General features: G+C 31.1%; 1 protein-coding gene across 2 annotated transcripts; it reads right to left on the reverse strand.

Moving 5' to 3' along the window:
• Positions 1-96: 96 nt before the first annotated feature.
• Positions 97-11,851, reverse strand: LOC131849218 (putative serine protease K12H4.7). 2 transcript variants are annotated; one of them, XM_059199238.1, is made up of 10 exons: positions 11,733-11,851; positions 11,524-11,648; positions 8,846-9,033; positions 8,277-8,512; positions 7,588-7,723; positions 6,750-6,897; positions 6,080-6,239; positions 3,261-3,393; positions 1,435-1,604; positions 97-924 (listed from the first exon to the last, which is right to left on the reverse strand). In XM_059199238.1, exons 3-10 carry the CDS (start codon positions 8,974-8,976, stop codon positions 812-814), a joined length of 1,227 nt encoding a protein of 408 aa, XP_059055221.1. In that variant the 5' UTR covers positions 8,977-9,033; positions 11,524-11,648; positions 11,733-11,851; the 3' UTR covers positions 97-811. The 2 variants fall into 2 exon arrangements, with proteins under 2 accessions (XP_059055221.1, XP_059055220.1); XM_059199237.1 differs by having other exon boundaries at positions 11,524-11,851.
• Between the last annotated feature and the right edge of the window lie 924 nt (positions 11,852-12,775).

Here is a 12,775-nt window from a genome sequence, read left to right on the forward strand (position 1 = left end):
TAGACTTATGAACACAATTTTTAAAATAGTGATCATTAAATGAAATATAGAGGTGAAAATCATAAAATTTAAAAGCCATTGATTTTGAAACATTATTTTTATTACATTATTAATGTACAGACTTTTAATGGTACTTAATAGCTACTATATCTTCCCAAAACACATCAACACGAGATAACATGTAGAGATCCATCATTCGATGTTAGTCGTAAAACTTTAACTTATAGTTTATAAATGGAGAGCTATAAATTCAAATAGAAATTCTTTAAAGTAAACATTAAGATAGAAATATAAACAAAATGAGTATTATTTGTACAAAACAATGCATTCTACAAGTTGTTACCATTACTTATTAAATATTGAGTTACCTCCTAATCTTATAATGTCATGAAAGCACTCTGTCCTAGCTTATCATAGCCAACAGTAATTAAATCATATACGACGCAGACAACATGTTCTTTGATTAATGAAAAGGCAGAACAAATCTATGTTGTAGCGATATTTTTTATATATAGTAAGTTATATATGAGACAGTTTATTTAAGTACTATAGTATATATTCTATTTTGTTTAAACATATCACACCTAATTAATATTGGGGATTCCATTGTTTTATATGTGACTAAATACAGCATCGTCATTTTCCTAAAAATGATTAGATACCAGCTGTACACCCAATGGACTAATGAATAGTAACCAACCCATAGTAACGTTGTATTTGGCACATACTACTGATAAAGTAACTTCTTAAGTCTATACATAAGCAGCTAAATGTTTTGGCAAATTCTATTATGATTAAATGGTACTATCATTCAAGGCAAATTAATCCAGGAACTGAGATATTGTTCAATTTCCACTCTTGCTTCGACTAATTCGCTTGAATCTTTGTCACTTGAAGGATACATATTAGCACAATGAGCAGTACCTGGAATAATAAAATGTGTCTATGAAAATAGATTTAAATGACTAATTTCGGCAAATAGACAAAAACACAATTAACTTATTTTGACATTAATTCATTACATAGTGAATATATATTTATGGTTTAATTTAGTATAAAGTATATGTAAATTAAAAATGTATTAATTTTTATTTATATTAAAAACATACCATTGCATATTGTAACATTTATTATGTAAGAAAAACATGATAAAGAAATACGAAAGGTATTTATTAGATGGCCTCGGTGGTCTAGTACTTTAGCCCACCGCTTTACTTTATCTATATCAGTTGCTACCTATAACACAGCTTGTGTAATGGGTACTAGACTTGGCACTAGATGGGGCTGTGTGAATTGTCCTGTGTTATACAGCATTTCTTATATTTATTACTACTCATAAATAGCGATCTGACTTCTTCGTCCATGTTGGTCCTGATATTTATAAAGTGTTGTGTCAATGTAAAATAATTTGTAAGATTTAAAAACATTACAAACCATGTATATAGATTGCAGGTGTATCATTAGTTTCAGTAGTTGTAACTCCCAATGCATGCCAGGGGTCCACTGATCCGTGTACAAAGACAACACGGCTTACAGATATACCCAAAGCACCATAATAAGCATTGGTCCAATGGGCAGCCGATGTAATGAAATTTTGATCAAACCTAAAAAAACATATACAAGCGTTTGTAAGAAACACAATTGTTTACTTTTATAATTGGCAGATACACCCTAGCGCAGGTATCTACCGTCATAATATATATTTTTAAGGGATATTATTTGAATGGTGCACTCGCCTGCGGCTCGACCTTATGGTCATCTTATTTTGGTCTCTCCTCTCTCTCCTCTGGTGCCTCGCCAGTATACCTACGCTGGCGAAGCACCAGAGGAGGAAGATAATTAAATGACCATAAGATCAGATCAATTAGCTCATTGTGGCAAATTCACCAGGAATTTAACATGATGATTTCCAGAAGGAACTGCTTGTAAGTCAACCTGACGCAGTACTTTTGCTAGCAATGGGATTATTAACCCACGTTACTAACAATCCCATTCCCCCCCGACCGTCTTGATATTGTTTTGCATGCGTTGTCGCGTACGTCTCTTGGCAATGCCTGAAAATCAGTACTTTGCTGCTTGAGCATACAATACACTGAGGTTTTGCCTTTTTTGGGTATGGGCGATGCACGCAAACTACGTTACTGATACATTGCATATTAACAAATGTAGTTGTGTATTTTTTTTTTTTAACTTTGCATATTTTTCTTCCTATTACTGTAACTTGTTTGTGTATCCTTCAATGCAAATTTAATATAATAATAATAATGCAAAGTTTTATATATAACTTAATAATATAATTTTTACGAAAATTGCTACGGTTCATGTATATAGGCGATGGTAACAGCGTATCATCAAGTGAACCGTCAGGTTGTTTACCATTCCGTTGAGATATATAAAATGCATGCCTGCATTTCTTTATCTGTAATTAGAACGGCAAATAAACTGTTGAGCGACATTATTAAATCGTCACTTACATACATGAACCCGCACCACGGTCGTCTCACGAGACCAAAGGTATGCGTTGATAACTTGTAATTTAATTATAAATACCTTTTTCTTCAATTCGAAACATGGTTACACGGTTGCTTGGTGGTCAAAAGTAGTTGAAACATACTTTGTTGTACAACAATCTTAATACATACTGTACCTTGTACAAAGTTACCTCAGTAAAGTTTATGAAGTTACCTTTATTTTAGACGTTCACGTAAATATAAATACTATAGTAAACTAGCTGAACCCGCAAACGTTTTTTAACCATATAAAATAAAATTAGCTATTAAAAAAAATAGGGGTCGGTGATAGAAGGGTGAAAATTTAGGATTGTATCATTTTTTATTGCTACTTTAAATAAAAACAAATTGTTTACAAATAAAAAAAAAATATTAGAGATGAACAACCCTTACCACTTAGGGTTATGAAAAATAATTAGTAGCCGATTCTCAAAACTACTGAATATGCATATAACATTTCTTAAAAATAGATCAAGTCGTTTCGATTCAGTATGTTAACTCTAACATTGTTAGTCATTAGTTGTAGTAAAATTACTTACAACTAGCTGTGTGCCCGAGGTTTCACCCGCGTGAAATTTATAGCCTATATGTTATTCTGATTTATAAGCTATATTACTGTAAAGTTTCATCACAATCCGTTCAGTACTTTTTGCGTGAAAGAGTAACAAACATCCATCCATACTCACAAACTTTCACGTTTTACAATATTTATAAGATTAAGTTTGAATGAAGCTATCAGTGGGTCCTTACTTATTTCCGAATATATCTTGACATTGTTTAATAAAAAAATTTATTGGGAAGAGATTTCCAAAAACTTCAACTTCCCCTGAAGATGTTTGGTAAAAGCCAAATTCTGTACATGTTTGGTACGTCCACTGTCGTGCTGTAACATACAATGTCAAACAATTATATTTTTTGGAGTTAGCAAAATATCCGGTATATTACTGTGCGTTAAATTATTGAGTATTTGAATTTATTGAGTTATATGCAAATATATTACTATAAATATTTACTATATATATCTAGTAATCTGAAAGTAAAAAAAAACAGTAAATAATGTAATAATAAATATAATAACTTTAATGTAAATGTAACAAAAAAAAAGATAAGTCTTGGATAAAGCATCTAGTAAATGTATACAGTAACTAACCAACGTCGTAGGCTCCCCGTAGTAAATTATAGATAATAATTGAATAATAATAATAGAATTATATTATTATTATCAATTACTATTATTTACATATATATTTCTCCAAAAATAAGAAATGTATATTATAATATTATTAAAAATAACAGGAAACAAGAAAAGAACACAAAAAAAATATATACAGGTTGTAACGGAATGGGTATGTCAAACCAAAAGGATCGGATACAGCTAGTTATTTAAAACCCTTTGTACATATTTTTAGATCAAATGCAATACCTTAAACAATATTAAATTATTATTGTTTACTTTAATTAATTGTTACATAAAAAACTTGTCCCAACAATATACGTCATAAACCTCATCGTGAATTCGATGTCAGTTCTTCCACGCGCTCCTGTAACTCCAACACACCTAGTACTCGCGACGTGCCATGCAAAACTATGTCGCGCACACGATTACTCTGTGTATGGATTATATTAATGTTAGTAAGTAGATTTACAGACCTACGTTTTATAAGAAGCGTTTAATGTGCTTACCCTGCTGCCATATGTAAGGCTGTACGCTTATACATGCAGTTACGCATATACGCATTAGCTGATACGACTTATATTACGCAGCAGCTGATACGACCAACGATGCACACCATAATTTCCTCTGATATCGTACAATCCACTACACAATAACAACCACGCTACTCATATTTTCCACTATCTACTTGTAATTTTTATGTATCCCCACAAAAAGAAATCGGCAGGCGATACATCTCACGCGCACCACATAAATTACCATTACAGCTACTACAGAGTATTTCGTAATATTAAATATTACTTAAAGACATTGTTTTAAAATGAATTTTAACACATAGAGAGCGACTGAACTTAAAATAAAAATTGTGGGCATGTTATGCGGAACGAGGAACGACGATCATGTCTTAAGAAAAAGTGTTAAATCATGTCTTAATATGATCGTGGATGGATGGAAAGGGAGAGGACGTCCAAAAAAAAGATGGATGGATTGTGTGAAAGATGATATGAATAAAAGGAGAGTATGCTCAGATATGACGGCCGCGCGCCTAGCGCGATATCTATCTCAAAGTTCAACACAACATAACTCACTATTGCTGTCTACTGCTTAATAGAACGTAACTCCAAGGGTAGAATAAGATACCCTTGGAGTAGCATAATAAGGGTATCCAACCATCGGAGTAAAGTTCTGCCCAGAGTAGACTACTATTATTATGTACTTTGTAACGAGGGTTACATTCTATTATCATCCTTTAACAAAAATCTGCAAAAAGGCAATCGCAATAGGACAAATATTCTGAAAACAATTACTATCTATAAAATCATTTTTATCCTGAACCCAAAATGCAAGAAAAATACCCGGAGCAATGTGAAGAGGTGAGGAGGTTTTATTCCAATAAGTTTGTGTTTAATATTAGGCATTATGATGTCGATGACCGGAACAACTGATTGGGGCTCTAGTGTTGTGGAAAGTGAAATAAATTAGTTTTGGATGTGGTCATGGTAGTAAGTGCATTTTAAGCATTATCACTTAACATCAGGTGAGATTGTGGTCAAACGCGCTCAAATTTTAATATAAAAAAAAATTTATTCTTCATAAAATAATCGGAGGTGGTTCCCCTGTAACCATGGACAGGTTCCGTGCTCTTCGTATTGATATACCCTTTCCTTTACACCCTGTATATGTATATTATTATTAGTTGAGAATAACATTGTTATTGTCTCTTTTAATACATTGGTGGAAAATCAATGTATTATTATTTAAAAGAACAGCATTTTAGAATCATCTCCATTCTTACTTAACACGATTATATATTAATTCTACATACTGTCTTGCCTAACAATAAAACCAATTAAAAAGAGATATAATCACAGGGCTAAAGTGATTAATCATTATATAAATAGCTTGAATCTAAAGTCGAGATTAGACTATGCTCGACTGTTGCAAGAACAGTAGTAAGAAATATTTTTATAATAAAAAAAATGACCAGTCACTCTTACTGCTTTTCTGTAATACGAGATGAAACGTTATTTCGTTCTATACAGCAGATTAGGTCTGGTTTACTCTATATTGTCACTCGAGAACATTCTTTCCGCCATTGATCCACATGTGTTGAATGGGTTGTTCATAGTCTATGCTAAATGGTGTATAGATGTCAAGCGTTCTTGTCAGATGCTTTTAAATAATTTTCGGTCAACAATATTTTACTTATCAACATACTCTTAACAAATCAACTGAATATGATTGTAGTATTAAAAAGTTATTTTTTTAGGAGTAATAGTTGTAGTATTTTTTACAATTTTAATGCAGATTTTTCTATTAATCAAAATATATCCCGATACTTTATTTTACTACGAATGACGATTCAATGCATATCGTATATCACACTTTATCTTACCTTCATCAGACCCCCACGACACTTTACGCAACTCATTAATCATATTATCATAACTGTAGTCAAGACATGTTTGATTAGTTTTTTCTAAGATTATAGAGTTAAAATTTGCAACTTTCTTGTAAGCAGGGTCAGACCCTTCGCCTGTGATCATGTTGCAAACCTGAAAATATGATTTTGTAAATATTGGATAACTATTAATAATTATGATACTTTTAAATTCCAAATAATAAGGATAAATCAGATATTACAGTTGAGAAGGGAAAGGGGAATATACCATATCATGTCCACTCCTTCTTTGGAAATCATCGTAATAAATTAATAGCGAATTTACCATGATGGTTTCCAAGGAAACTGCGTGGAGGCTAAATGACCTGACCTCATGTTCATCTTATGTCCCCCACTGGTGCCTCACCAGCGTAAACTGTAATGGCAGGCAGTTGCATCACCATGAATGATATGTGTGCATCATTCCATTATAAGAAAAATATTACTGGTCAATTCAAAATTGTAACTAATAAAGACATCTTGAAGCTTGTTACATTTTTTTATTATCACAATGCAAACTATAAATTTGAATAAGATATTTAATAATATATACAACGTCAAACGGTTTCACAATATCAAGTATTATCAAACAAAAACGTAGGTATTGAGCGCTGTTATTACTTACAGTGTTTATTGTGAGGTTCAAATACCGCTTATCAGCACCAATTCTGTTATCCTCGTTATATTGCACTAAATCCGCAAAATCGTCTGCAATTGAATTGTAGAAATTCTTCATATCGTTCGTTGTGGCTTCAGAAAATGGCTTGCATAGCCTAAAAAGTAATTTTAAATATGTATGAATTGCTGATTGGATGGCACACTTTGTGGCATTTAAATAACAAATTGTTGTTTTTTGTATTGGCTAATCAGAAATGTATTATTGTAAATTTGTATGTCAATTTATCATTATTATTGTATATTTGTGTTCATACTGCAATGTCTTGACAATGGTTTCTAATATATATCTCATTATTTCCAGTATTTTATCTTATATATATATATAATGAAATACCTTGACAACTGTAATTCCAGTCACTTGATAACCATAACACTTGATATGCCCGAGTAAATATAGAATTCAAAGCAAGGTAGGGGGTGAATCAGCGTCAATCAGATTTACTGATACAAGGTACTTATTCACCGTAAAGTCAGAAATACAAATATGAAGTTTCGTTTGTGTCGAACAGAATTAAACTTACGACTTTTTGTTTGTCATATTGTTAAAATATATTATACATTAACATCAACATTTATAAGGAATTCTTAAATGTGTTTAAATAATGAAATACTTGCTTACCTAATATTTAAAACAACAACAAAATTAATACTTTATATCAATCGTCCCTGAAACTTCTTTCTTGAACCTATGCCTTATTATTTCCGTATCTTGCATGACTGTCGGTAACAAATAAACTATTGCCCATAATTATATTGTTTTAAGTGTTTAGTTTAGTTATACATACTTGAACTCCTTTTCAATAATTTCTGGATTAGTCCGTATCAGTGTGACGATTTGATAATGCGCTAATTTTAACTGTTCGACGCATTCTTCGCCTCCAGTTTTCTCTCGTAATGCGTTAACCACAACTTCGAAATATTCTAAAAAAATATACACATGTTATTAAAACATACATCTCCTAACATACATCTTATATATAATTATTTTTATTAAATCATTACTTAAACATGGCCAAAAATATCTATATAAAACCTGCTTGGGCAGATATCAAGCAACTGATAATAATTGAAGTTGGTCCAGTAGGGATAAATAAACAAATCGTGAAAATAAGAATGTAATGTAGTATTTTTAAAACATACATTATTATAATTCACAAGTTTTCATAGTGATGATGCTTTTATGACCTACCATATAGTGGAATAATGATTATAGATATAATTATATTCATAAACATAACTATAATTAAAAATTGATATTTAATTAGGTCCTCTAAATAGTATCTCTATCTTTTGATCTTAATTTAAAAACTCCACTCTTAAATTGTATTATACATGGGGAAAATGCTACATGTATATCTTGTTTAAACTGAAGATTACTATGACACTGTAAACATCAAACCAGAATTTGTATAAAACAGTTTATTTGTATTATCAATACAGTCTAATTGTACATATTTAGTAAAAAATAGTGTACCCATAAAGTTGACTTTAGCCAGTAATGGACCACTGCTAGACACAGCAGCATGGACAAGGTGAGGGTATTTTAGTCTCAGCCATGCAGCCAAGGAACCTGGGTAAGAACCACCAAATGCTATCCACTTTATATCTTTGTTTAGCCTCAGTTCCATATTCATTGAAGTTATAAAATTAGCTAAGTCTGCCAGAGCTTGGTATGATGATAAATATTGTAAGTTTTTGGTACTTAAATCTCTGCAACCAGATAAATTATATAATGAGCAACAGAATATAATATATAATAAATATGAATAGGATGGTATCATACCACTCAATACAAAACAATAATTGTCAGTTTATGGTTTATTATTATTCCAAACATATACAATCATTGTTAATTAAAATAATTTTAACTATATTGTAACCCAAAAAGTAAACCATTTTAGGTAGACAATATTCTATCTAATACATAAAATGTAAATGGTAAATAAACCAGACATAATTTCTTATTGTGAGAGAACCTATTCATTTTTAAATTAAGTACGTATGTATATCTTAAAAACATCTAATCTAATCTTAAAAACTTACTCAGTTGGATGACTTTCTCCATAATAACGATGTTCCAAATTTATGCACAAGGCTTTAAATTTCTGTGCATATTCAATCCAAGCACCTCTAACCATCCATCTAGGATCAGCTGGTCCTTCACCGCCGATCATTAGGAACACAGGGCCTTGATTGTCATAGTCGAAGAATGTGTCGTTGATATAGTACCGCTTTGAGACAACAAAATCACACATTTAAAAAAATAGGGAACATTATAAAAAATAGAAGTAAAAATCACAGATTCTACTACAGCTTTGAAATCTAAACTGAGAATAACAACAAACAAGTTTTGATAAGACATCAAAGAAATTTTTCAAAAAAAAATAAACAAAAATTTACTGAAACCGTTAATGGGATAAATTGGTTAGAAATGGGAATAAATAATTTTATAGCTAAATTTGTAGATATATTTAAAAATTGTTTTAAAAAAAATCATATAAGAATTAAACCTTCAAATGACACAGCATCTAAATGGATCACAAAGGGAATAAAAGTATCTAGTATGATGAAGCGATTTCTAATTGACGTTAACATATCAAATAATGATCCAAGTTATTTGATCTATCGTAATAACTATATGAGACTATATAGAAAGGTTATAAGGTACGCCAAGAAAACATCAATACAGAAAGATATAAAAAAAGCTAAAAATAATACTAAGGGCATTTGGAAAGTAGTAAATGACAAGAGAAATAAAACTAAAAATTTAAGTGTATGTAACTTAAAGTAAATAATAAAATTCTAATTAATCCAACTGACATTGTGAAACAGTTTTCAATAAAATTTGATCAAGTAATGACATACCAATTAGTGATAACGAGAACGCCTTAAAATATCTTAATGAAAATGTTATTAGAGTAGAAAATATTAATTATATTATTATTAATTAAATGGGAAATTATTATGCCGGATGAGGTTTTGAAAGTAATAAGGAGTTTGAATCCTAAAAAATCGTGCGGATATGATGAAATGCCTACATTAATACTTCAATATAATAAAGAAATAGCACTGCCTTTAGCATACTTTTTTAATATGTGTCTAGAGGAAGGTGTTTTTCCTGATCAGTTGAAAATATTCAAAGTAATACCAGTGCATAAAAAGAATTCAAAATTAGATCCGAATAACTATCGACCTATTTCTTTGCCACCATTGTTATCTAAAATTTTTGAAAAATTAATTAAATAGCGACTATTGCAACATTTGATGAACAACAATATTATAAATAAGAGACAATTTGGATACCAAAGAAATATAGGAACGACTAATGCAATTAGCATAATGATAGACGACATATTAAGTAAATTAAATGTAAAGAAAAAAGTCGTAGGCCTCTTTCTGGATCTAACTTCGGCCTTTGATACTGTCGATCATGACGATGATGATAAGAGGACAAGAGTTAAAATTATTTAGGTCTTATCTGCAAAATCGACGACAATACGTAGAAATTAAGAATGTTGAAAATAATTGCGAAGTTACTTATTCATCTAAAATGACAACAGTAAAACGAGGCGTGCCACAAGGTTCAATTCTGGGACCTATTTTATTTGTTTTATTTATTAATGACTTAGCAGATTTCATCACACATTCTACTAATGATGCTAGTGTAGTTATGTTCGCAGATGACACAAATGCTATCGTTTCTGCTGAAAGTTTACATGAACTGACTGAGAAGACGAATCACTTACTTTCCATTTTCGATACTTGGTTTTCTGCGAATAATTAAATTATTTTTGTATAAATTTTTGTGGAGATATTATTGAAATGTGTACGTTTGATATATTTAAAATTTTTAAAACATATGATTGCTTATATAAAAAAAATTTTAAAAATACCTATTCTTTGTACCTCTGAAACCCATGTAACCCCTTAAGTATCCTTCGCTAAGACGACGGAGAGGAGAGCAGCAGACAGAGACAGGTACTGTCCCTATCATTAATGCTAGGGCAACCCAGCGGTGGAGAGGGGATGGGGATTGTTAGTAATGTGGACTAATGATCCCATTGCTAGCAATGTACCATGTCAGGTCGACCTCCACGCGGTTCCCTCTGTAAACCATTGTGATACATTCCCGGTGAATTTGTCACGTTGGGCTAACTGATCTGACTTCATGTTCATCCTATCATCCTCAGCGTTAGCGCAGGCGGGTGCACCATTACATTATCATTTATAAAAAACCCAGCGGTGGTGGTTGCTACAATATATCTATAGCAATCCATTATTACTTTCTGTATCTCTACATTTACTAAGACATTTTATTCTTACTTTTTTTTACTGCTTTCTATTACTTTGTTTAATTCTACTACTATTAGGATTTGTGAGATCACAAACATTCAGTTTCAGGTAACCACCACTAACGGAAGAGTTACAAATTTGAATTTAAATTGCTTTAGAATTTTTTACTAATAATATTTTTCTACCATTTTTCTACTTTTGAGATATAGGTTCAGATGAGGAGAATGGGCACTACTTATTTACTTCACTTACTGCAATTAAAAACCTCAGGCATAAAGATCTCGAAATGTAATTGTAAACATTTTTCATTGCTCCCCCGTACCGATACTCTTTTAAACAAATTTGAAAAGCATTGACAAATAAGTGCACAATAATGTTCTATATATATATATATATATATATAAGTATATATTAAATTACATAATTACCTGCTTCCAAAGTTGGACATTTGTCGGTGTGGAATGGTCTAATTTTTGCTTAAACCACCGTGCCGGTGGCAAAGGTTCTCCGTCATAACCACCGGGAGCACCAAGATTACCTCCATTTCCTCTACCTAAACGAAATCTTTTTGTACTGAGTACTGAATACGAGGCCTCAAATATTATGAATAACGTTAACAAATTAAACAACCGCATACTTATATATTTTTATAAAAACGGAAATATTGAAGTAATATTTCATAAGACAATTGACTAGACAAAATAATTGGAATAGTTCGATGGTTCGACTGGCTCGATCGATTTAGCTGAGACTTCGTTTTTTGAGGCACAGAGTAATTTAGATTTTTTAATGTACTTTTATACAGAGTCTATGGTTCACTAACAGTGTTGCTGTTTAGCAACACTGTTAGTGAACCATAGACTCTGTCCCACTGTCCCATTTTCCATTCATATGTTACTAAAATTCCTCTAATATACAATTTGATAAAAACTGACTTGTTTCCAACCCAGGCTCTAAGAAATAGCTTTATATAATACTATAATTTTATCCTACATGATAATTGATTGGAACTTTGAGTTTTTGCATGATATAGATGCATGAGGATAATTCAAAATTGTTTTCCCTGAATGCCATAAATCTCCCAAATTTCGAGCAATCTCAATCTAGCATCACTGGTAACTAGTAGTCTGTGCCACCATAGACAAAAGTCAGGTGATGGCGAATGTCATAATTGACATAAAGTCATCGAAATACTGACAGTTTTGACATTTTGAAAAAGTGTTGTAATAGCTATTTTATCTTGTCTCAGATAAATCAATCACAAAATGAATGAATGAAATATTAAATGATTTAAAAATATTTTTCACTACGAAGTTTTAAGACTGCTGTCGTCAAAAAATATGGTTGTATATATGGTCCATTTCGAAAGAAATCAATTGTGACAGAAGTTTACATGAATTTATTTATCTATTCATTTGCATTTGTTATTGTTACGATAAGGGTTGATATAATGTTATGCGATGAAAGACAGTGAAGAGATTCTACAGACTGATAAAATATTAAATTATAAATAAACAAGTTACACCATACGCCATTTATACTATATGAATAACTTTGATATTAAAATTTCTGCTTCTAATCTATTTATGGGATACAATATAGGTATATTATAGGCGTTCTCAGAGGTTGTGTGATTTGACCCATGACGGATCTTAGAGGTAGTTACATATTTTACTTCGC

This window comes from Achroia grisella, unplaced genomic scaffold, assembly GCF_030625045.1.
Source record: "Achroia grisella isolate CSIRO2021 unplaced genomic scaffold, CSIRO_AGI_Agris_v1 utg640, whole genome shotgun sequence".
Lineage (NCBI taxonomy): Eukaryota > Metazoa > Arthropoda > Insecta > Lepidoptera > Pyralidae > Achroia > Achroia grisella.